The sequence below is a fragment of the Lutra lutra genome, chromosome X (assembly GCF_902655055.1).
Source record: "Lutra lutra chromosome X, mLutLut1.2, whole genome shotgun sequence".
In the NCBI taxonomy this organism is placed as follows: Eukaryota; Metazoa; Chordata; class Mammalia; order Carnivora; family Mustelidae; genus Lutra; species Lutra lutra.
This window is the reverse complement of record NC_062296.1, coordinates 15469875-15495088: the sequence shown is the minus strand read 5'-3', so window position 1 is coordinate 15495088 and position 25214 is coordinate 15469875. Positions and strand designations below refer to the sequence as shown.

The window sequence follows — 25214 nt, the reverse complement described above, 5'->3', positions numbered from 1 at the left end:
CAGCCTCTCAGGTCTCAGGCCCAGCATTATTCCCACAGGGAAGACAGTCTTCCCTGATGAAGTCAGGGCTTCTTATCAGAGTCTCTTCTAGTACCAGACACTGACTTAGTAGCCTTGCCGGTGTACGTTTATTTGTGTGATTGAATAATTTCTCTCCCTGGCCACTCATTCATTCTTTCATTCAACAAATGTTTACTGAGCCCTCTTCTGTATACCAGGCATTATTTTAGAAGGGGAGACACACTGGAAGAAATAAATACACAAGATGACGTCAAGCAGTGAAAAGTGCTGCGAAGAACCGGGAAGTGGGGTAATAGGGCAGGGACTACGGGAGTCTGCTGACGGGTGGGACAGTTAGAGAAGGCTTCTGGGACGGGCAGGCTAAGCGGAGATGTAAATGCAACAAGAGGGCGTTTGGGGGATGGGCATCCCAGGGAGAGGAAATAGGAGGGGGAAGACTGGAGGTTGTTGACCCTATTCAAGGAATGGCCAGGAGCCCTGTGGGGCTGGAGTGGAGGAGTGAAGGGGAGGCTGGTGCAGTCCGGATGGAGTGGGGGCCAGGTCATTCCCTTGGGGCCTTGTAGCCCAGACGTGGGAAGAGAAGTCGTTAGGAATGACTGGATTCTCTGCGTCTTCTAAAATGATCCCCGACGCTGTCTTGAGGTGAATGGACTGAAGCAGGGAGCCCTGTTAGGCGCCCAGACTAGGGTGAGCCTGGGGGAGGTGGTGAGAAAGCACAGGCTCGGGTGCATTTTGAAGGTAGCACTTCTGGGATTTGTTGATGGGTTTCTCCAGACCCTCCAGTGGGTTTCCTTTTCACCTCGAGCAAAAGTCAGAAGTCTCAGCAGAGGGGCGCCTGGGTGGCTCAGTGGGTTAAAGCCTCTGCTTTCGGCTCAGGTCATGATCCCAGGATCCTGGGATCGAGCCCCGCATCAGGCTCTCTGCTCAGCAGGGAGCCTGCTTCCCCCTCTCTCTGTCTGCCTCTCTGCATACTTGTGATCTCTCTCTCTGTGTCAAATAAATAAATAAAATCTTAAAAAAAAAGTCTCAGCAGGGTCCGTGAGACCTGTCTCCCCTCCCTCCCTCCCTCCTCTTTGGCCGTGTTCGCCCTTCGGAGAACAGAGCCAAGCGCCCGCCTCCGCCTGCATTTGGTATTCCTTTGGCTACCAGGAAAGCAGATATCAACAAGGTTTGCTCAAATGTCACGTTGTCAGAAAGGCCTTTCTCGGTGGTCCTGTATGTTCCCCTTCCCTGCCTCATTTTCTCGGTCAATTTCTCTTTGTTGTACCTACCATCTGACCTGTACATACCCCGACCGCCCAGGCATATAAGCGGCGTGCACGTTTCTTCCGCGAAGGCAGAGGCTTGGTCTGTTTCACTCACTATCGAACAGAACTCCCAGAACAGTGCCGGGCCCACAGTAGATGTTTACTAAAAGTTTGGGAACTATTGTTGAAACGGAGAGACGAATGAAGCAAAGAACGGCTCCAGGGTCTGGGACGGCCTGAGGTCATCTGGAAGATTTTTCAAGGTGAGCGTCAGGACCTCCTGCTCCAAGCCACCCAGCTGTGATCCCTGAACTGCTTCGTTCTGTCCCAGATTCAGAGATGCACGCTCTCCCTCTGGCGCCCACGGAAGCCCGCGACACGTCCAGAATTCTAGGAGTCCGGGCTCCCCTTCTCTTCCCCTGGGGGCAGAGGGAGAAAGTTGTGATGAGCCAAACAGACTGGCCCGGTTCCCGAGACAGTAAAGGTGTCATCAATCTAAGGCTGGTCCCATAACCGATGTTTCAGACGTTATTGACTCTGTGTGGTTCCTGGCAAACAACTGACTGCCTACTTTAAGAGACAATATCACTAAGTGCTTTTTTTTAATGCAAAAAGAAAAATAAAAAAGAGCTACCTATTTTCCTCATTCCTCCAGGTGCCCAACCCGAATGGCTTGTTGGAGCGCATTTTCTGCATTCTTAATAGATAGCCAGCAGGAAATGCCTCCTATAGCCTGGGCTGGAAGGGTAGAAAGTAGCGAGGGGAGGGTACAAAATCCCCAGCCCTAGTTCCGCAAGCACTGAGCTGCTCCTAGGGGGTCCAGGCAACTCCGACTACCACTACTCACTTTTGCTCAGCTGTCGCATCTTGCTGTCTCCATCGATGGTCGGGAATTAAGGTAGGAGAAGCTGGCTATTTCTGGGGGGCCGAGGAGGGATGGGGAGTCAGCTGGGCAGGAATCGGGGCAAGGGGATGCTTTGCTCACAGCGATACAATCTGGTCCCCTTGGGGCTTTCGTTCCAAGTGATCGCTGTGACCACCTCTCCCACACCCCACCCCAAGCCCGAGGCAGTCACCGTGTCCTTGCAGGCAGACTGTGATAGAGTTGAGGCCAGACTGCTGACACCGGATTCCATGTTAGAATATTTGTGCAGAAGTTGGGGCATCATTTTGAGGTCGAATTGGAGTGCTAGGTGTCCTTAATGTTTGCGCTTTGGGAACGGTTGCAAGCTGCGGGGCACTCGTGGAATTGTGCTATTCTAACTGCACAGCTGGCACCTGGCAAACCTTGACCTGAGGGTTTTGTGTGCCAAGAGGCTTTTCCTATCATCCAGGGACTGGGACAGGATCACTTTCTCCCGGAAAGTCTCCCTCCCACCCCTGCTCCGCCTCGCAGCTATCTCCCCCCTCCCCCCCCCCCGTTCCAGCTTTGCAGCACCCTTTCTCCTAAGCCAGACCCCAGCCAATTCACGCCTGCATCGGGAGGCCCCTCGCAGAAGGCTCACTTGGGGATGGAACTGTCCACATTTCTGCAGAGGTGCAGGGAGACGCAGTTCTGCAAAGGCTGTAGCCAATAACGGTTCTCAGAATCTCAGGATCCCCAAGAGACACATCCCCTCCACTGAGGTCTCAGTGCAGCCTGGAGAATTGCTTGTGAGCGGGATCCAGAGAAGTAAGCCACGGTTCTCCTTTGGGAGGTGTGTCTTTGTGTTTGGGGAGAGGTAGCACTTGTACCCTAATCAGGATCCCGGTTGCCTAAGGTCTGATCCCTGAAGGGGATGGGGATGAGACATTGCCTCTGACTTTCACCCCCTCTAACCTTTCCTGGCTGTGGCCAGTGGCCTGGTCTCTGTGGTCCTTACCCAAGGAGGCTAGGGCATGCTCCATGGCTCTGATGTCCCAGGGGTCTGGCCGGCTGCCTTCCTTGTAGTTCAGGGAGACTCCGCCAAAATAGATTTGCAAGCCGTGTCAAGCCTGAGCCTAGAGCACTGGCCACTGGCATCTCCAGGAGTAAAACCGTGAGTCTGACAGAGGTGCTAAGCCTGGAGGGACTGGACGGGTGTTCTGTCTGCTTTCCCTGAAGGAAACCAACCATGAGCCTGATGGCTGGCTTATGGGCTGGTTCAGGGTTCCCTAGAGATCAGAAGTCAAGCCTTCACATTTGATACATGGGGACACTGAAGGTCATAGAGGGCTTCTTTGAGTCCCACCGGGTAGACAGCAATGGCAGGGAAGGGACAGACATCGAAGCCAGAGAGCCCTAGCTGTGAGGCATGGGCAGTTCATTTAACTTTCTGGTCCCTGATTTGCTCCTCTCTAAAATGGGGATAATAGTACCTATGTTGACAGTTGTAAAGATTGGAGAAAATATGCATAGAGCTTCTGGCACAGAGGCGGGATTTTATAAACCATAGCGTAGGAGAAAGGCTGGCTCCAACATTTATCATGACTTTATAATTTGTAACACCTCCACTTACTTTTTTCTGTTTTGACTGTGTTTGGGAAATAGATTTGACCTACGACTGTGTAAATTTAAGGTGTTACATGCTAATTTGATAAATTTATATATTGTAATGTGGTTGCCATTATGCTGATAATTAGCACCTCGCATAATTATCCTTTCTTTTTAGAAGCTGGAATAATTTAGTCCCAGTCTTTTTGCAAGTTGGAGGACTGTGCTACAGTAAAGTCCGCTCGTAAGTGGTATTATAAAGTACGGTTGATCGGACGTTTGAACTACATGGGTTTTGAACTGCACAGGTCCACTTATGTGAATTTTTTTACACTGCCGTGCTGTAAATGTATGTTTTCTACCTTAGGATTTTCTTCACATTTCTTTTCTCTAGCTTGCGTTGTTGTAAGAATACAACGTATAAAACATAGACAAAATATGTGTCAAATGACTATTTATGTTGTCGGTCAACAGTAGGGTATACATAGTTATGCAGATTTTTGACGGTGTTCAAGGCCAGTTGTACTTGTCATCCTCTGACTCCTCATAATGTGCTCAAGGATAACACCTTTGCTTTTATTTCTACAGCTCCAAAAATCAGAATATATAGCGTGTGTGTGTGTTGTTTTTTTCACATCGAGGAATAACTTACCTTCTGTGGAATGCACAGATCTTGAGCGTACAACTTGATGAGTTTGGACAGAGGTGTCCATTCATGTATAACCTTCACCCTCCTCAAGGTGTAGGGCATTTCCAACACCGCGGGGAGTTCCTCACGCCCCTTCCCCATCTCCACCCCACAGCCAGCCACTGTTCTGATCTCTGCCCCCACAGGTTATTTGTGCCCCATGTAAGTGGAATCCTGTAATATGTGGTCTTTTGTGTGTGGCTTCCCCCACCCCGCAATCCAACATAATGTCTTTGTGATTTCTCCCTCCTGTTGTGTAGATGGGTAGTTTGTTCCTTTTTATTGCTGACTGACAGTCCATTATATGACAATGTCATAGCTAGTGTATTCATCTTCTAGATGATGGGCATTTGGCTCGTTTCCACTTTTTTGGCTACTTTAATCAGCTGCTGTGAACCACACGTAATGAGGCTTTGTGCGGACATATGTTTTTGTTTCTCTTGGTTGTATATGTCTAAAAGCAGGATTGCTGGGCCGTATAATAAGCATGCATTTCACTTGATAAGAACCTGCCCAACAGAGTTGTTGTTTGCATGCTTTTTGGAATAAGGATACAGTGGATTCGTTTTTCAGGTAGTGCCTGGTTATGTTTAGCATGGCTGTCAACCGGGGGAAAGAGGGTGATGTGCTCAGCAGAAGCTTCTCCGGACAGCAGCAGAACCCCGCTATGGCTGGGGCCAGAATGAGTCTGAAAGGAGACCTTTTCCGAAGGGTCCTCTGTTCGCTGCCAGATTCCTTCCCGACATTTCTAGCAGGACCATGAAAGAATGAGCTGCAGAATTCATCTCTTTCCAACCTCCTAATTTTACCCAAGAGGAATCAGAATCCCAGAGAGGCTACGTGTTTCCCGCAGAATCACACAGCTGGGGAAAACCTTGCATTGTGCTTTCTCTGCATGACACGGAACTCAGGCATTCAGCCGTTGTTTACTGACTGACTTATGCTAGGTGCTAGGGGTAGAGAAATGAATAAGAAATGGCCCCCACCCTCAAGACCTAGAGAGGAACAGAGACTATGAACCTCTAAACAGTTGCATTAGATTCCCAAGAATGAATTAGGGTGCCTTAAGCCAGAGCACACTGCCATGTCTGGTCGGATGGCCAAAGGTAAAGAAAACTCTGGACAGGCTACTTCTCTTGAGTGCCCACTCTGTGCCCGGCCCTGACTTTGGTGCAAAAGGACAGACCCTGCTCTAAAGGAGCCTGCGGTTAGGGTTCTGTGTTGGAAGCCAAGTTTAAGGCAACTGGGCAAACAGCTGTCTTGCATTCACTCTGTCTCAGGCACTGTTCTAGATGCGGAGGCTATGGCAGTCAGCAGTATGACGATCTGACTAATCTTTCAGGAACTTTTCACCAATATCGCCCTATATATTAGCACAGAGAATGTTTTTGAGATCTGAATTTGGTTCAGCATCTGTCTGGAGGCCTGAGGACTGGTGTTGTTGGCCATTGCCCGTTTTTAGCGTGGGGCGGGGTGGTGAGAGGGGGACACCGTCGGACACAGCCAGCAAATGAGTGTAGGAATTTGATGGGTTTTATTCTCTCACCCGCAAAAGGTCAGGATGGCATGGAGAGCAGTGTTTATTATGAAAAGTGAAGTACCCACTGGATTGCTTAGTCAAGTTCTCAGAGTGGGGGGCGGGTGGGCGCGGGGGGTGGTGGGTTGCAGGCCTTTGTCCAGGGGCATCTACATGCAGTTCTGGGTCAATCTTGGCCCATTTGGTTTTGGAGGTGGAAGGCATTTCCCCAAAAGGCCAGTTGCTCTTTTGTCCTCAATGGCCTTTTTTTTTTTTTTAAACTTCCCACTGCTCTTCTACCTGAGCGGCCACGTAATTCTCCCGTGTGGCTCTTGAGGGTCCCTTCGGCACTTTGTAGAGCTCTGTCTTGTTCCCGGAATGCCAGTCAGACAAGGCTCCGCACCTGGTCCCCAGGCCAGCGCCGCATGGCACGGCAGCGCCCCCAAAGTGCCTCTCATCCCAACCACAGCCAAGCCCCTTGGGAAAAAATGTGCCAGTGACGTTTTGTGTTTGATCCACAGCTGTCCCCCACCTACCTGTGTTGCTCACCATGGAAGAGATGGAGAAGACTGGTATCCAGCTGCAGAGACCTATAAAGACAGAGTGGAATCCCCGGTGTGTCCTCTTCACCTATTTCCAAGGGGACATCGGCAGTGTGGTAGACGAACACTTCTCCAGAGCTCTGCGCAATGTCAGGAGCCCCGAGGGCTTGAGCCCCTCGACCCAGAGCCCAGACGTGATGCTGAGGAATGGTGAGCATGTTGGGAGGGAGGAGGCTGGAATTCTCGGTCAAGGCTACCACGGAAAGACCAGTTCTCTCCTGCCTTTGATGCACTGAGATGTGTGTGTATTTGGGGAGGCAAGTCACACCGTGAGTGAGAAACTGCACCCATTTCTTGGAAGTTTAGTGTGAAAATCAACACCATAATCCAACTGGGTCACCTGTTTCATGATTTCCTTAATTGCATTCAATGCTGGGTTCACTGCTTAGTACATAATAAGAGAGCCATGACTGTTTGCTATTATCAGCCTTCGTCATTTATTTATTTATTTAAAAGATCTTAATTTATGTATTTATTTGTCAGAGATAGAGAGAGAGAGTATGCAAGCACGAGCAGGGGGAGTGGCAGGCAGAGGGCAAAGCAGGCTCCCCGCCTGCACGAGCCCGATGGGGGGCTCGATCCCAGGACCCCACGATCATGACCTGAGTTGAAGACGCTTACCTGAATGAGCCACCCAGGTGTCCCAGCCTTTGTTATGTATTATTATGATTACTACTACTGGCCTGACCACATGTCCCCTGTAGGTGCACCCAGCCTCCCTTCAACTAATAGCGGATGACCTGGCGAGCGAGGGCAGGGCTCCGGAGGGGTATATAAAGAGTGTCGGGGAGCATCTCTCTCCCCGCCCTTAACAGCATTAGGACGTCAACTGCACACACTGTTTGGTAATTTAAAAATAAAAAATAAGCATTCTCGGGGCGCCTAGGTTGTTCAGTTGGTTAAGTGTCCTACTCCTTGTTTTGGCTCAGATTATGATCTCAGGGTTGTGAGAACAAGCCCCAAGTCAGGCTCTGTGCCCTGCGGGGAGTCGGCTTAAGACTCTCTGGCTCTCCCTCTGCCCTGCTCTCTAAAATAAATGAATAAATAAGCATTCTTCCATCTCCAAACAATTATTTCAAGAAAGATGAGTCCAGGAGTGCTCATCACAATACCCAGGGTTGGGGAAAACTATAAAATTAAGCTGGCAGGGCTGTAGTAGGACTTTCATAGACCCTAGATCCTTCTGGGCCTCTTCCTCAGTACAATTATGAAAAAAGACACATTGTGACTGCGTGGTATAAAAACAACTTTAATTCAGGCTGGATTCTTTGTATGTATTCATTGTTTTGTTATATTCATTTTTCTTCTAAGTTTAAAAGATGTTAAAACATTTCATGGGCTCCTAAAAGTATCCATGGGCCCTAGGTACTGAACCTGCTGTGCCTCATGGAGAAGTCACCCTGCGAGATGGATGGGAGTCCGTCATATTGAAATGTGCAATAGACCGGGGTCTGGTTGATTTCAAGAACTCCCAGTTGTGGTTGCCCAGCACCCGTGTTGAATGCCCGGCTGCCACTGGAGTATGTACATGCCTCCAAATGGTTGTTCGCTTTATGAAAAGATGCCAAGTGGGCGGCATCTGCCTGTGGAGGACGATCTTACCTCTTTTCAGGAGCCATCACTCCAGCTTTGCTCTTTGGGCCTGAATGGGGAGTTGGTGTGTATATCCGATGTATTCGCCTTTGCAGAATTTACTTTTGTCCTAGAAATTATTTTTCCCATCAGGTGACATGATTTTCTGAGACTCTTGTGAGTTGAGCAAACACGTGGAAGGGGGTGTGGTAGCAGCGGCCACTAAAGGAAATGATGTAGAGTTTGCACTTGCAACGGGCACAATGAGGGTGGCTGGAGGGTGGGGAGGTGATGTCCAAGAGGGTAGTGAGTACTTCAGAGCAGGAGCAGCAATGACTGACTGAGTCATTTGGGGAATTAACGTGTAGTATCAGCTGATAAACGGGATAAGTGGGTTTCAGAGGATCTAATCCGCTCCTTGGAAGAATCAGAATCCCAAGCTCTTCACAGGCATGGACTTTGGTTATGTGGCTTTGACTGAGTTCTGAACACACTGGCTTGGATTCATTATAATCACTCCCTTGTAAGTGCCATCTACCTATAGTCCCTCACATCCTGTGTCCCACTTGCCTGATAAACCCCAGCCTGAAATAAAACCAACTCTTGGCCTATTGCCCCATTTGGTAGCGACACTCAAAAATGGCACCCACGTGCACTCTCTCCTCTTCCTCTCTTGGTCTTTGGAACTCACTCCACTCAGGCTTTCATCCTTATGACTCTTTAACCACTCTCATTGAGGTTAGCCAGTGACCTCCAGCTGCCAAATCAATGGTCTTTCCCTGTCTCCATCTTGTTTTTTGATCCATCGGCAACATTGGCTGCAGTGAGTGGCTCCTCCCTCTTAGAAATGCCTCCCTTGGGTGCCTGGGTGGCTCAGTTGGTTAAGCGGCTGCCTTCAGCTCTGGTCATGATCCCAGAGTCCTGGAATCGAGTCCTGCATCTGGCTCCCAGCTCTGCAGGGAGTCTGCTTCTCCCTCTGACCTTCTACTCTCTCGTGCTCTCTCTTGCTTTCTCTCTCAAATAAATAAATAAAATCTTAAAAGAAAAAAAAAGAAATGCCTCCTTCACTTGGATCTCATAACATCACGTTCTCTTGGTTTTCCTCCTTCCTCCCAGGTTACGACTCCTCGGTCTTCTTTGCTAGACATCCTCTTCTCTTCAGCTTCTAAATGTTTGGAGGCCCCAGTGTTCAGGTCGCAGACAATTTCTCTATCCACATTCACTCCCTAAGGGATCTCTTCTCTCTCTTGGTCTTTTTTTTTTTAAGATTTTATTTATTTATTTGACACAGAGAGAGAGAGAGATTGATCACAAGTAGGCAGAGACAGGCAGAGAAAGGGGGGGAAGCAGGCTCCCTGCTGAGCAGAGAGCCTGATGTGGGGCTCGATCCCAGGACCCTGAGATCATGACCTGAGCCGAAGGCAGAGGCTTAACCCACTGAGCCACCCAGGCGCCCCTCTCTCTTGATCTTAAGTACCATCTGTATCAATTCCAAATGCATTACCTTCAGCCCAGAGTGCATTTCAGTTCTGTCTATCCAGCTGCGTATTTGATCCCTTCACATGTCTACTAGGAATCACCAACAGCGAGGCTCAGATTGAGCTCTTACACTCCTTGACCTGTTCTGTCCACTGTCTCCCCATCTCAATACATGGCAGCTGCATCCTTCCGGTTAACTGGGAGTTATGTTTTTTTTTTTTTAAAGATTTTATTTATTTATTTGACAGACAGAGATCACAGGTAGGCAGAGAGGCAGGCAGAGAGAGAGGGGGAAGCAGGCTCCCTGCTGAGCAGAGAGCCCGATGTGGGGCTCGATCCCAAGACCCTGGGATCATGACCCGAGCCGAAGGCAGAGGCTTTAACCCACTGAGCCACCCAGGCGCCCCACTGGGAGTCATGTTTAACTCCTCTCTTTGCCCCCTACCCCATGCCCAGTCCTTTGAAAAATTCTGTCAGTTTAACCTTCAAAATATACCCATGTTCTTTTTTTTTTTTAAGTTTTTTAAAGTTTTTTTTTTAAGATTTTATTTATTTATTTGACAGAGAGATCACAAGTAGACAGAGAGGCAGGCAGAGAGACGGGGGGGGGGGGGGGGGCGGGGGAAGCAGGCTCCCTGCTGAGCAGAGAGCCTGATGCGGGGCTCGATCCCAGGACCCTGGGATCATGACCTGAGCCAAAGGCAGAGGCTTTAACCCACTGAGCCCACCCAGGCGCCCCAAAATATACCCATGTTCTGACTATGTCTGCCCCCCTCTGCTGCTATCATGTTGGTCCAGGAAGCTGTCAGCTCACCCCTGGATTTTTTTTAAGATTTTATTTATTTCTTTGACAGACAGAGATCACAAGTAGGCAGAGAGGCAGGCAGAGAGAGAGAGATGGAAGGAAGCACCCTACCTGCTGAGCAGAGAGCTCAATGCGGGGCTCGATCCCAGGACCCTGAGATCATGACCTGAGCCGAAGGCAGCAGCTTTAACCCACTGAGCCACCCAGGCACTCTCACCCTTGGATTTTTGTAGTAGCTTCCTGACTGGTCTCCTTGCTTGCATCCTTGATCCCCTTCTGTCTGTTCTCAAGATAGTCAGAATGGTATCCCTAAAAGGAAAGTCTCATCCTATATCTCTTCTGTTCAGAACCTTCCACTAGCTTCCTGTCTCACCTGGAATCAAATCCAAAGTCTTGCATGGGGCCTTGTTTTCATTTTGATTTCATATCCAGCCATCCCCACCTCATCTCATCCAATCTAGCCTCCTACTATTTGTAGAACACGCCAAGTACAGTTCTGCCTCAGGATCTTTGGAGCTCCCCATCCCTTTCCCTGAAATGCTCTTTCCCCAGATAACTGCATGACTTTCCCCTTTTCTCCATTCAGCTCTCCATCGGAATGTCTCCTCTCCAGCCAGGCCCTCTCTGCACAATCTGTTTAAAAAATAGAAATACCCTCCCTCTCATCACCCTCTGTCTTCTTACACTATTTTTATTTTATTTTATTTTATTTTATTTTATTTTATTTTATTTTAGTATATTATACATTTACGTGTTTTCTTCCTTGTCTCCTCCCATCCTCTAAACTCTGAATCACCTGGTAGCAGGGCCTCTGTGTTCATTGCTACTTCCCAAGTCACATGGAAGGTGCCTGGTAAATATCGTCTGAATGAATGAAATCGTGATTCTGATGTCTGCCATAGATGGAGTCACCGAGGAGAGTGGGGCATGTGGCTTTAGGACCAGCTCCACCATTTATTAACAATGTGATCTCGGGGCACACCCCTTCCTCTGTCCGTACCTCCGCTTCCTCCTCTCTATAGCTGAGTATTATTTAACTATAGGAGGAGTCTGTGAGATCGTGCGTGTCCACTGGCACATGGTGCCATGTAGGTGTTTGTTCTGTTTGTGTGGTTGTAGGAAATCTTGACGTGTTTTTGAGTGGCTAGAGCGATAGGGGGGCCTGCATTCAAAGCACTAAGATCACAGAGCAACAGGCCCCTCCTGGAAGCCTACGCATTTTCTAGGGGCTTCTGCCATGTGGCGGCCATATGGTTTCCTATGCCTTCTGACTTCATTCTCTTCTGTGACATTCCCGTGCATGAAGGGAACTTGGACGTGGCCCTGCTTCTTGCCAAGCCAACTTTCCCAGGCCAAACAGACAGGCAGCCGTCTTCTCCACTTACTCTCCGGGTGGCATTTACCCTGTGAAAATCTCCCCAGTCCCTGGACTGTGACGATGTCTTGCTCACAGAGTGCGGGGCAGGTGGGGCAAAGTTTGGCCCAGCTGACTGAGTAGAGGAAGTCCTGTCTTCCTCGAGGCCTCTCGGCATGGTTAAGAGTCAATCTCTCTTAAGTTCTGTTGCCTCACCGGAGGCCCCTTGAAAGAAGGCCTGTCCCCCAGCGGTTCCCACAAGATGGGTTATGTGAGAGCCCCACAGCTTCAGAAATGGTGGGAAATCCATGAAGTGGCCTTTCATTACTGACCGTTAGCAGCCTCTCTGTCCCTGCAGGCCAGCCCCAGGCCGCCAAGCCCTGGCTGAACCGTGTGCCCAACAGAACAGGCCCCCATTCACAGGCTCCTGTTACGACTCAGCCACTTTCTAAGGGCGCTCTGTCAGGCCAAATATGCAAAGCCCAAATACAGAGGCCCATGTGGCTAGGAAATGCCATCGAATTTCCTGGCTGTTTTCCCCAAATCCAAATTATTTTTTTTATTTACTTATGTATATTTCACATTGGCTGGACTTTAGAAAACACAGGCTGAAGGCATTTTTGAATTATCTGCCTTTGAAAAGGACGTGGAGGATTTCAGAGTAGGTAACCAGAGAAGCTTCAGAAGGCGGAGGACAGGGTCTTCCGGCCCCAGGAAAGGGCTGCTGTGAGAAGGTGGGTGAGTGTGTTCCTGAGCACCTAGAAGGACTTTTGCTAAGGGTAACAATTATGGAGCACGTCTTGTGTGTGGGACGCTTTGCTGGGGGCTCCCACATGGATGAGCTCATTGAATCCTCACACCAGCTGTTGCTTAACTTGCATTGTGCCCATTCTCTTGGGAAGAAAACTGAGGCTAGCCAGTTCGACTCCGATCCTGAGCTCTCAGCCACTCTAAAAAACTGCCCGCGTTCTGTGTTTCATCTTCATTTCCACCCAGGAAAAGGCTCTGGATAATCAGCAAACGACTGGGTACCCCGGGAAGGCGATGTAAAGGAGGGAGTGGGACCCAGCAGGGCGCCCTAGCACCCCGGAACAGGACTGTGTCCTGTAAGCTGTCCTTCTGTCCCTGGTGTTGCTTCAACCTCAGCGAATACGAACAATATCCTCTTTGTTTCTGGGGTGAATGAATAAGAGGCCGGTGCCACTAGCCAAGAAGGCAGAGAAGGGAGAGTCGGTGCGTACAGATCAGACAAGCCGAAGGTTGGACTGTCACGGTGCAAGAATCCTCATAAAGCAGAGGAAGGGGAGGAGGACGAGAAGGAAGGATGGGTGGAAGGACAGCCGGCCGGTACGGATTGGTCTTTTACAACCGTGACTCTGATCTAATGAGTCAAGGGGCTTCCTCAGTCTTTATTAAAAAAAATGTTTTAATCACAAAGGTACTGTTATTTTTTGAAAATTAGAAAACAAAGACAAGCATTCAGGACAGAAGCACGGATATACATACACACACTTGTATATATACGTGTAAATATCCCAGGACACAGAGATCATGATCTGAGCCGAAGGCAGCTGCTTGACTGACTGAGTCCTCCCCCAGGCACCCCTACAACATCATTTTAATGGCTCCAGCGTACCCTTTTTATAGATGTACCAAATCTATTATAATTTTTGGACATCAGATTGTTACCAATTTGTCACTATATTATAAATATCCTTTTGAATATCCTCATAGCTACATTTTTGCACACATCCTTGATTATATCCCTAAGTCGTTATAAGGGGAATGATTGGATCAAAGGGTGCATACCAGTTGCCCCCAGAAACAGTCCAGACGCAGGAGTGTGTGAGAGCACGCAGCGCGAGCACTGCCTTCTTTGCAATACCTGGGAGACAGAGCTGCTAAGGGTACGAGTTTTGGAATCAGCAGCCGGAGCGTTTGCTGGCTGCGTTGCGTGGCCTTGGGCAAGTCACCTTAGCCGCCTTAGCCACTCCTGCACTCCTGCTCTTTATTTTGTCGGCTGGGTCGCTGTGAGGATCACGTGAGCTCAGGTGGGCAGAGCACTAAGCCAAGCGCCCGGCCCGGGATAAGTGCTCAGTAAACAAAACTCTTGTGGATTTGCAATCGCTCCTACCTGCCTCTGGTGTATCATTTCCTAGAAATGGACACGCACTGAGCAGTGGCTTCTGAAAATTCTCTTCCATGCCATCTACCCTCCACATCAGCCTTCAAGGGCTGCTGGGGCTGTGGGCTCTTGTGCCCTGGACTCTCCCCTTCCCCAGCACTCTCTCTCTTTTTTTTTTAAGATTTTATTTATTTATTTGACAGCGAGAGAGATCACAAGTAGACAGAGAGGCCAGCAGAGAGAAAGGGGGAAGCAGGCTCCCTGTCCCAAGACCCTGAGATGGTGACCTGAGCCGAAAGCAGAGGCTTTAACCCACTGAGCCACCCAGGCGCCCCTCCCCAGCACTCTCTTGAGGCTAGGATGGGACTGGGAGGCATGGTCTAGATGCTCAGAGCTGGGAGCGTTTGGGATGGAAGCCTTTTTTATTCCACTTGAAAGGAAAATCCAGGCTGCCCTGAGTGTCCCAGAACTAAAATGTTCCTGGACTGGTCTCCATTCATTCATGTAGTTTGGGGTTTGATAAAGCAGCAGTCTTCCCTGGGGCTCCCTCCCTCTCCTCTCTGGAGGTAACTAAGAGTGGGGGACCTCGGGTAAGAAAGTGTCTCCAAGGTCACTTCTAGCAGTGGCTGCAGCCACCTTGAGCCAGTCAGGGCTGTGGCTTAGATTACCTTCACGGTTCACAGGGTAGGGGAGCACAGCTGCCGGGAAGAGCCCCCGCCCAAAATTCAGGGTCTCCACTCCATGAGGCACCAACATCCAAGTCTCCTCTGGAAAGATGACTTTCCTCAAGTCATCCAAGGCCCACCATGGGGTTGCTGTGAATTTGGGATGTGGGACACTGCCTCCTTCATGTTGCCATCCCAGCTGTGCTCTGGTGCACTCAGTGACCAGATGGACCTTGGACAGTGGCACACCACCCACTCCCCTGAACGTTTTGATTGGAAATTTCTGGAAGGCTTAAGAAAAGAAAAGAAAAAAGAAAATTCTGGAAAGGAAGCAGTTAAATATTCAAAAGCCACTGTCCATTTCAAGCATTCGGTCTCTAGGTCGTATATCAGAGATCTGTAAGGCCAGTTTGGATGGCAACTGCCCACTTGTGGGGCTACACATTGTTTCTAACTTGTGCTCAGAACATGCAGAGTACTCTTACTCAACGTGAAGCATGCCTAGTGATTATACTAAGGCAGCTTAACCACTCATTTTGTGCTACACAGTGGCCTGCACGGCTACTGCTCTGCAGATACCAATTTTCAAAAGTAGCATTCATCACCAAAGAACAAATCTTAAGATGTTTTCTTGCCCTTGGTTTCATCAAGAGAGGCCAACCATCGCTCCTTACTCATTGCGAGGGATGTGAAATGCTGGGTAGAATGTGCGTGTCACGTAGGTTAGGACTTCTTTTACTCTCATCTGGATTACACGAAAAGCTATGATGGGAGGGCAGGTGTGTGGGAGGGGGACGTGCTTCAGTGTCACTGTGCAGATCACTCAAGATGTGTTTATCTTGTACAAAATCAAGGGAAGTGGAACATTGGGAGAGCTGGGAGAGGCACACGTGGGGTGGAGGGTGGGGGGAAGGGAACCAGACAGTCTCTCCAGCCCTCCAGTCTTCCTTTGTCTCCACGCCCACGCCCCCCTTCATTATCTTCCATAGACGAGAGGCTCTAGGCTTTAAGCACCATCTGCCAGCGCTCCCTCCCTCCTCCCCTCTTGCCTGAGTGGGTGTTGCGAATGGGGAAAACATCCATCCATGTCACAAGCTGCCCTAGACTTGTTGAAGGCTCGGTTTCAGCTGCTACCCTAGGCACAATGAGAATAGTATCTCTGAGATCAGAAGAGACTCCATGCCCCCTTGCTAGTGCGCAAGAACCTTGCGAGAAGAAACTGAGTCACTACTTTGACCTCGAGCATTTTGCTTTTGCAGGAAGAGGTCCAAGCACTCACTTCCTTACCCTGACTAATCTGCTTTGCTAATTTGGCCCGTGCCCCTGGTCCCTCTAGAAAATGGGGTTTCGACCCCTAGACTTGTATGAATGAGTTATACACGGGCAAGCGTTAAACCCTTTATAAAGTTCTAGTTGGTGTATTCAAACCACGAGCTATAAAATCAAACCAACCAGCAACAACCAAACACAAATCACCTTTCTTTTTCTTTTCCTTCTTTCCTTCCTTCCTTCCTTCCTCCCTTTCCAAATCACCTTTTTAATCAAGCAATTTTACTTCTAGAAGTTTCCTTGAGGGGCTTGTTGGACATGGGTGCAAAGATGTTCATCACAGTGTTGTTAATTTAACTAAACACTGTGCTGCTGCTGGCTCTACTCGTTGCCATGGGCAGATATCTGTGATATTTTAATGACACCAAAGCAGCCTTAAAAATCCTATATGATGTGAAAACCATGTGGACCTAAATAGAAGCAAATCCTAGAGAGAAGTATGCCTAAAGGGAGACAATGGTGGTCTCTGGGTATTGCAGTCAAGAGTGGGGTTTGTTTTCTCTTTTGTTTTGGAGGGGTCTCTCTCTCTCTCTCTCTCTCTTTTTTTTACTTTTTCTACACATTAAAAAAGAGTCTGTAGTAACCAGAAAAAATGCTGCTATTTCCATTTTGAAAACAATAAGCCCCTAACATGTCTTATCAATCTTTCCTTCCCAGATAGTGACATGCCTCCAAATCAGTGGCGTTTCTCTTCCCAGTGGACAAAGCCAGAGCCAGAAGCATCTTTTGCTTATGGTGCCACCAACTGCAGCTTGAATGGGCCCAGTGTCCCGATGCCGGATCAGTACCCAGTGCCCCTGGCGGGGAGCCCCTCCGATCCGTCTGACGAGCTGTGGCAGTACCCCTTCCTGGGCAGCCCTAGCTCCTCAGAGCCTGGCTACTCTCACGCCTACTCCAGTGGGCACATGGTTCTAGAACCCCAGTCCGATGGAAAATATGAGCCCTTTCTAAGTCTCCTCCAGCAAGACCGACACCTCGCCCATCCGCAGGAATCCACCGTGTGGGAGGACTACAGCTCTGCCCAGGTAGCCGGAGGCCCCGGATTGCTCTGCGACTTGCCTCCCAGCTCAGCCCACGGTAAGGAAATTGCCTCCAGATACTTGGAGGACCGCCTCCGATTGGCTGTCGTCAAGAGCGAGTTGGCCACGAGGTGGGGTGCCAAGGCTAATTGCTCCCTCTTCAGACATGGGGCTTTGGAGGGATGGAATGTTCTGCTGCAGTGTTCCGTAGACTAATGATTCAGGGTTAGTTGGCCCCGAATAGTCACCCCAGTCTGTTGACTTGGACTTAGTCTAGAGAAAGGATTTAGGCTGTTGCCTAAAATCCCAGGATCCTGCTTCCACCTCGCCATCAGCCACCAAATAATCTGCTTGGGAAACAGAATTCTCTGCAATACCTACAGGCTCAAACTCTATCCTCTAGACAGGTTGGCAACTGGCAGTGATGACAATTTTTTCAGAAACAAGGGCAATCTATACCAACCATCTGCTCCAAGCATTAAAATTCAAAGCCACCATAGAGGCAGTCCCATGGGTGCCTGGAGACGCCACAGTGCCTGGCTGTCTGTGGCTCATGCCTGTGCCCTGGGCCCCTCCTGCTCGGTCTCCCTTGGGCGCCTGCGCCCTGGCCACCACCCCTCCCACTGAACTAACCCCCACCTGCTTAAGGCTCATTCACTTCTTCATTCACTCACTTACCCAACCAATATTTAATTATTGCTTACTAGATGCCAAATGCCTACCAAAAAAACAAGACTCCCTTCTTTGTAAAAGGCTGGGGGACAACTGGCCTGAAGTACACTTTCACCGACAGAACAACCCAATCTACAAAATTTGCCTTTCCTATGAAATCTTTGTAATAATATATATTTGATGGTTTCATGGGGCCAAGTCCGCATCCTCTGGCATTCCATACTCTGGACAAATTTTCACACGTGTCTGTAGTTGTAGTGTTCCATGCCTGAAAGAAATTGCTAGAAGTTGCCTTTACGCGGAACTAAATATACAGTACACAAAGGGCCTGTTCAGCGTAGCCTACCTAAGTCAGGCACCGTGTTCCAGCCTAATGTCAAAAACAAACTTCCCATTAAAATACCACTCTTGTTATTTCCAGAGTTTGATTCGGAATGGACTTCAAGAGTAAATCATAAAAATGTCATGCTTGGGAAACCCATGACAATTCCCACCCCTGTACTCTTTTTCAAAAATCTGTTCCTACTGGATTCAGAGGAAAAATTAGGCCAGCCGTGTTTCCATATATGTCTGTGCATACACACAGCAGAGCCCTGTTTCAACAGTTGGTTAGAACACAGATGGCTCAAATCCTCACCTCCCAAACATAATGACTATACAGTTCAAACCCAATGCAGCAAATATTTAGTGAACATCTACTATACGCCAGGCACATTATGGCAAAATTATGAAGCAGGCGTGATCCTATTTCTGAAACTTTTAGACACATTCTGAAATGTTTATCACCAAGTCTGACTACCGAGAACTTCACGCTCTCCTACTAACACTGACGTCAGTTGTATTCATGGGCCGGATGGTCTGGGATCTGTTGGGGAAGTCAGTAACGCTGCCTGGATGATGGGAACGAGACCCCAAGGTACCTTAAAAACAGAAACTTCTCTGAATTTGTACCATCTGATGAGAGGAAATATGCCCCGTGTCTATCAACTGAGGGGTGGGGTGCAGCTGGGTGGTGGCTCAGTCAGTCCAGGGTCCTGAGATCGAGTCCCGCATCAGCCTCCTTGCTCAGCAGGGAGTCTGCTTCTCCCTCTCTACCCCTCCCCCTGCTCATGTTCACGCTCTCTCTTTCTCTCAAATAAAGAAATAAATAATCTTTAGAAATAAACTGAGGGTCAGGCATTTGGAGTCCCTGGAGATTACTAATCGTGTTCCTCCTTTCTAGAAAAGAAAACCTATTTTCCCCCTGATGGTGGACCCGGCAATGCCAGCTTTGCAAGGGAAAGTGGGTGTGGGGTTCTGCCTTTGATACTTTGTCCCTATAGCTTGGGAACACAACTTGCGGAGAAGCTCATAGTGTGAAAACCAGGCTCTTCAACTGGTTAAGACCCCGATTTCTATTACTTAGTATTTTCATAGTTGCAATTTGTTTCATCTTAGTCTCAAAGAGCCCATGTACTTGGTGCCTTGTAAAATGTCTTGACCTTTTTTTTTTCTTTACCATTTTCTCATTTTGCGATCTGAGCAGCTCTATGGAGTTTTTACCTGGGCAGGATTTAACCCAGATGACTCAGCGAAATGAACAAATTCATGCAGATTAGTTTGCTTACCCCAGATGTTGAGTTTTCAGCCCAGCACAGAGGGCCACCCCGGAACTCCGCAGCCCAGGAAAATGCCATCTGAGGCTAAAGGCCAGGACTCTGGGCTCCATATTCAATTTGAAAGTGGTGTTAGTAGGAACTTCCAAATGGGAATGTGGTTCTAATGTGGGTTCATGATGTACTAGTCTCAGAAACTTGGGCACGTTTCTTTAACCTCTCCATTCCTCAGTTGGCTCATTTGTAAAATGAGGATTAAGATAGTGTGCCCCCCCCCCCCCCCCCCCCCCCCGGTGTAAATGCTTAGGATCTACATTCCAATGTTAATTAGCCACAGTATGCCATTAAAAGTAAGCCACCAAGCACACAGAGTCAGACTGGCACACAATAAGCCATCAAAAAGTGACATTGGGGAGGAGGGTATCTTGTATGCCTCAGGCTGCTCTGGGCTATGGGCATGAGGAAAGCAAGAGCAGCGCCATGGCTGCCATGGCCGCCATCTCAAATGCTTTACCTTCTAGTGTGAAGGTTGGGGGAGGGCAGTAGTAGATCCCACTAGAATGTTAGCTTCTTAAGAGCCAAGGCACTGAGAGGTGTGTACCCACATCCCAGCATCTGCAACAGAGCGCGGCACAGAGGGGAATACATATTTGTTGAAGGGATGAAGGAGAGAGTGCTGGAAACAATAGAACGTTGAAGAAGGAAATAGTAAAAATACATCTTTGACACGGTACAGATTATTTTGTTTGAAGCCCTTGTGTAAGACAGACCAACGGACAAACCATAAGTCACCGTCGGTGATTAATTGGCCATGGCCAAGAGAAGAGTTGGATTTAGGGCTGGTTCAAGAGCTTTAGCATGACTGAGTCATGCTTCACACCAATCTCTACCTGAGAGGATGAGTTCTGCTAGCCTCCTAATTAATGATTATAAAGTCTCCTCTAAGTACTTGTGAATAGGTTGTACATTTTTAAATGTTAAGCCTTAGAATTACTGAAAACTTGATGCCTGAAATTGTTCCTAGGCCAAAAATAGCAGCAACAACACGTATGGGTGTGGCCTATGGGCCAGATCCCATACCCGCCGTCCTGCTCCGTGCCCACAGTGCCCTTGTGAATTGTGTATGTGCCTACCTTTGGTGCCTTACACAACAGGTCTTCGGGGAATAGAGATTGAATGAATATTCTCATTTTGTAGATGAGGAGACAGAGTTTCAAAGAGGTGACAGGACTTGCCCTAAGATCACATAGCAGCAGGTGGCAGAGGTACACCTCTCTTTGCTCTCCGTCTTAAAGCCATCCTCAATCATAAATGACAGTACACGTAAATCCTGAAAAACAATTCCAAGTTCAATCAAGTGTACCGCAGTGAGAGTTGGCAACTGGTAAGATCGTTTCACTGCCTATGGGTTCCCTGACTATCTGTGGCCGGGACACTGTCCTAGAATAAGGGGAGGGAATGCTGGGAAAGCGGGCACATGAACAACAGTACCTTGGGCGAAGGTCAAGGGGATGGACTTCCGGAGCAGAGAGCAGTTGAGGGGAGATGGGGAATGGGTACTTGGCTATGCCAACTGTCCCAAGTCAGCTGTCCCGCCCCTGTGGCTCTGGGCAGAGGGAGACAGCAGGGCACGGGGACTGGGAAGGGGGCCACTTCTGGGCGCCCCAGCAAATCCCCTGCTCTTCAAGTTCCCAGATCTTGGCTGATGGTGAGCACCACGGGAGAGCTTGGGAAAGGCACAGATTGCGTGTTCTCACTTCTGATAGATTTGGCACAGAGCTCCATTGCCTCTAGACGTTTGATTCTTTGTATATTTTTTACGAGCCTTTATCAGAGTGAACTGGATGACTCTTTCAGTAGGAATCAGTAGTTCCAAAAGATCTCCTGTGTGAGGTGCCAGATAAAGATTGGTCAAAAGAAGGAAGGTCAAGTCTCCTCGTCCCCCTCTGATATGGGCTCAGTCCCCTCCTGTAGCCGAGGCAAGTTACTTAACCTCCCTAAACCTCCCTCAGCAACTTTTCTCCACATCCCCCTCCACAACCATTGCCTTCACCTGCCAAAGCCTCCATCCCGCATGAACCTCGCTGGCTCCCTTCTGTGCCTCACGCCAACCAAACAGCCCTTGGGAAGATCACCCGCCCAGCTGTTTGTACTTGCGACTCCTGACCTCAGACTTCAGCTGGGCCCTCAGGAAACCCACGACTGCCATACTTGCCCACTTTTCAACCCCAGATTCGCACCCTCAGCTGATGCTCTTGCCGCAGAGTTGATGGAGAAAACAGAGGTCATCTGATTAGTACTCTTCTGACTCCCCACAAACACACCTGTGAATCGACGTGCACCTGTGTCCTCACTCTCCTTTTGGACCCGTTCAATGTTACCGTGTTCCCTCCTCCTAGCCAATGTCTGTGCTGCCACGTGGCCCTTCTCTGGTCTCGGTGACCTTCCCCACGAGGCTATCCTCATCCTCCCCCATCATCATTTGATCCCTTCATCTTTGTTTGATCATTCCCATTATCATACAGATAGAAGGCAAATATTAGAGCCCCGCTTTTTTAATTAAAGATCTTATTTATTTATTTATTTATTTATTTATTTATTTATTTGACTGAGAGGCAGAGAGAGACAGCGAGAGGGGGAACACAAGCAGGGAAACAGGAAAAGGAGAAGCAGGCTTCCCCGCCGAGCAGGGAGCCTGACGTGGGGCTCAATCCCAGGAGCCTGGGATCGTGACCTGAGCCAAAGGGTAGTGGAGGTTGTTGGACTGGAGGATTAGGTTATGGAAACAGGTAGCGCTAAGACTACATATGCCACTGACATGGGAGGTGGTGGGTGGAGAGTAGATGTTTGAAATTGAAATGGCAAGGGTGCCACGTGTTTGGGCTATGACAGAGTCTAGCATCCTGCCGTAGGAATGGTTGGCTGGGGTAGAAGGAAGTAAAAGGTCATTCGAGATGAGAATGGTTAAGATTCACTGAAGTGAAGCAAAAGAAGAACCGATAGCTACCTATAAGGTAGGTACTATTTTTATCTTTATTCACAGGACAGGAAAATTGAGGTTTAGGGAGGTTAAATAATTAGCCCAAAGTCAAGGTCAGTGAGTACCAGAGTACACTTTCTCTGACCTCCAAGTCCTTGGTCTTCCCTACGATGCCAATTCTACTCTACTACATAAAATGACAGTGCCTCTTTTTTTAAGTCTATATAAAGATTTTATTTATTTGAGAGAAAGAGAGAGCCTGTGTAAATGTTGGGGGAAGGGGCAGTGGGAGAGGGAGAGAGAGAATCTCAAGCAGACTCCCTATGAGCACTGGGCTTCCTCTCCCAACCCCAAAATCAGGACCTGAGCCAAAACCAAGTGTCGGAGGCTTAACCAACTGAGCCACCCAGGCGCCCTGAAGACCCTGCCTCTTTAACAAAATAGTAGCTAACATTGGTTGAGCATATATGTGCCAGGCCCTGTTTGAAGGGCTTTCCGTGTGTTTAATTCATGTGCTCCTTCCCAGAATCTTGGAAGGTACATTAGCAGCCTCGTTTAACAGGTGAAAATGTGGGGCTCAGAGAGACTAGGGAACTCTGCCTAAGGTCACACAACGAGGCAGCGGTGGGGTCGGGATTCAGATGGCTTCTTCCTCATCGTGCTTATCCTGTTTTCCAGAAAGCCAGTCGCCGGAGAGAAGAAATGTGTTCTTTTATTGAACCTCAGTCTGAAGAAGAGAATTCCTTTTCCCAAACCTGCTCATGATTTTCTACTGTGAATCCAGAGTCTAGAGATGGCAGCGTCCTTAGTCTTTCCATCACTAAAGAGCATCGAGCCAAGAGCACATTGCTGTTCCCCTTAAAATCCGAACTTCTCTTCTTTGGCACCTACATCCTGTGGCAGGAGTTTTCGCACTTTAGTGACTCACCAACACATGGAACCGTGAAAAGAGCGGTTCAGGGATGAGAACCGTCGCGGCCCCCCTGCCTGCCTCTCCCACCTTCCCTGTACCTGCTTCCCTCCTTAGAAATCAGTGCCCTTACCCTCTACCAGCAGGGTTTTTCAAACCAAGACTGACCCTGGGGTGTCCTGTGGGGTGTGGTCCCAATTTGCCCACTGAACAGAGTATATAGCAGGAACGGCGTGCAGCTTTCTAACCTTAACCCAGACCCTGGCCAGCTGCGCTCCTGTCTCTGCCAAAGGCAGAATGAAAACGGGGTGGGCAAGACCCATTGAGGAAGTTGAGGCTGGGCATTGCCTGCATCCTCAGAGTCTAGAAGGAAGCTGAGAAGGTTTGGGAAGGCTCTGGTGAATGAAGTTTTTTGCTTGGAATTTTTGATACCTCCATTCTAAAAAAAAAAAAAAAAAAAAGTGATTCCAAATGGGAGTTGTTGAGAAACCTGAGAATGAACGTATTGGAAATTAGTTAGCAGACTGCCCCGTTCCAGACTGGGCCTCGACTAAGTTCTGTGCCAAGAGCATTTCTTAGTTGCAGTTCCCCGAGTTTCTTTCTGCCCTCACTTTGAGGCTGGGGACACTGGCATCACCCCCCCACCACCACCACAGGTGTTAAGCTGGACCCTGGTGACACCTTCCAGCCACCCCCAGGGGCCCACCTGGCTTGCACAAACAATGAAGCCTTCCCCTTAGCTCTTTCAGTGTCAGTGACAAGGTCTCCCTATCATACTACTTATTGAGGGTTAACGCCAACGTGACTCTTGGATCTTTTTCCTCCCATCTGCTGTGTAAATAAAGACCACAGATCTTGTATGAGTGAATGTGTGACCTTGGCAGTGTAATACAGTAACTGTCTCGAGACTACGTTTTTTCCGATGTAGTACATATGTTTCCTAGATTTAGTGAGAGAAAAGATACTTAGCTAATACAGTTTCTCTCGGAGTTATTTACCTTCAAAAGCCATGTTCTTTTTTAGGTGATGGAGAAATTCAGGGTGGGGGCTGGTCCTAGCGCTTGTGATGTGTAATTATACAAGTGTGTGCTTCTCTTGGCTGCTGCTGGAAAGATTAATCTGAGCTCAAAGATAATATGTACCATCAGGATTGAACTCTTAATATGCTATTTGGGGAAAAAGAAGAAATGATTCCAAGAAGGCTAGCATCTTCTGCAGCCTGGTAAAATCTGATAACATTTCCTTGCAGATTCCGAAGCTCTCTCTTGGATCAAGCTGAAAGCTGTAATTCATTTCCCCACAGTAATAAAGAGGGAAGCAAGGTCTCCTGCCTCTGAGAGACCCCTGCCCTTCCAGCATACACCAGTAAATCCCCACACAGATCAACTCCTGCTTCATCCTGGACTTAGACTTCTGGCTTTCTCTACGCATCCTTTGTTTCCTTTCCCACCTCACTTCCAAAAAGTTGACTCGCAAAGCATTTCTTTGACTCACTTTTGGCATTTTACTCTTGTAATTAAAAATTAGCATGCAAAGTTGGGGTGGCTGGTCCTGTGTGTTTTCTGGGGGGTTCATCTACACTCCTCGTTGATAATCTTGTGAGATGCTAGTTTGGGGGTGAAGGGTGTAGAATTAGCAGATGGGTTCTTTCTCTACAATTTTGGGGAATGGGCAAGTGACATGGTTGACTGACTCTTCAGCTGCTACCCCAAACAAAAACAAAAAACCAAGAAAAAGGTGACAACTTCCTTTTTCTAGAAGCAAAGACCACCTTAAGGATTCCAAGTAAGAGGGGTACCTGGCTGGCTCAGTCGGAAAGCCTGTGACTCTTCATCTCAAGGTTGTGAGTTGGAGCCCCATGTTGGGTGTAGAGATTACTTTAAAAAAATAATAGGGGCGCCTGGGTGGCTCAGTGGGTTAAAGCCTCTGCCTTCAACTCAGATCATGATCCCAGGGTCCTGGAATCTAGCCCCGCATCAGGCTCTCTGCTCAGCAGGGAGCCTGCTTCCCTTCCTCTCTCTGCCTGCCTCTCTGCCTACCTGTGATCTCTGTCAAATAAATAAATAAAATCTTAAAAAAAAAATAATAAAATCTTTAAAAAAAAAAGTTCCAAGTAAGAATGTTTACATATCCAGTTGAGACTGGTGCTGGAGCGCTCTTCCATTGTACAAATGAGCATTGTG

General features: G+C 48.5%; 1 protein-coding gene across 2 annotated transcripts in view; it reads left to right on the top strand.

Annotated features, from left to right (window-relative positions):
- Nucleotides 1-24433, top strand: part of VGLL1 (vestigial like family member 1) — a 30116-nt gene extending 5683 nt beyond the window's left edge. The window contains exons 1-4 of one of the 2 annotated variants that reach the window (XM_047716057.1): nt 2011-2166; nt 6446-6676; nt 16513-16932; nt 22800-24433. In XM_047716057.1, coding sequence (XP_047572013.1) covers nt 6475-6676; nt 16513-16932; nt 22800-22840 — 663 coding nt within the window. In that variant the 5' untranslated portion in view covers nt 2011-2166; nt 6446-6474 and the 3' untranslated portion in view covers nt 22841-24433. Of the gene's footprint in view, nt 1-2010; nt 2167-6445; nt 6677-16512; nt 16933-22799 lie in introns of those variants that run through there. The other variant, XM_047716058.1, reaches the window with a different exon arrangement.
- The last annotated feature ends 781 nt before the right edge of the window (nt 24434-25214 follow it).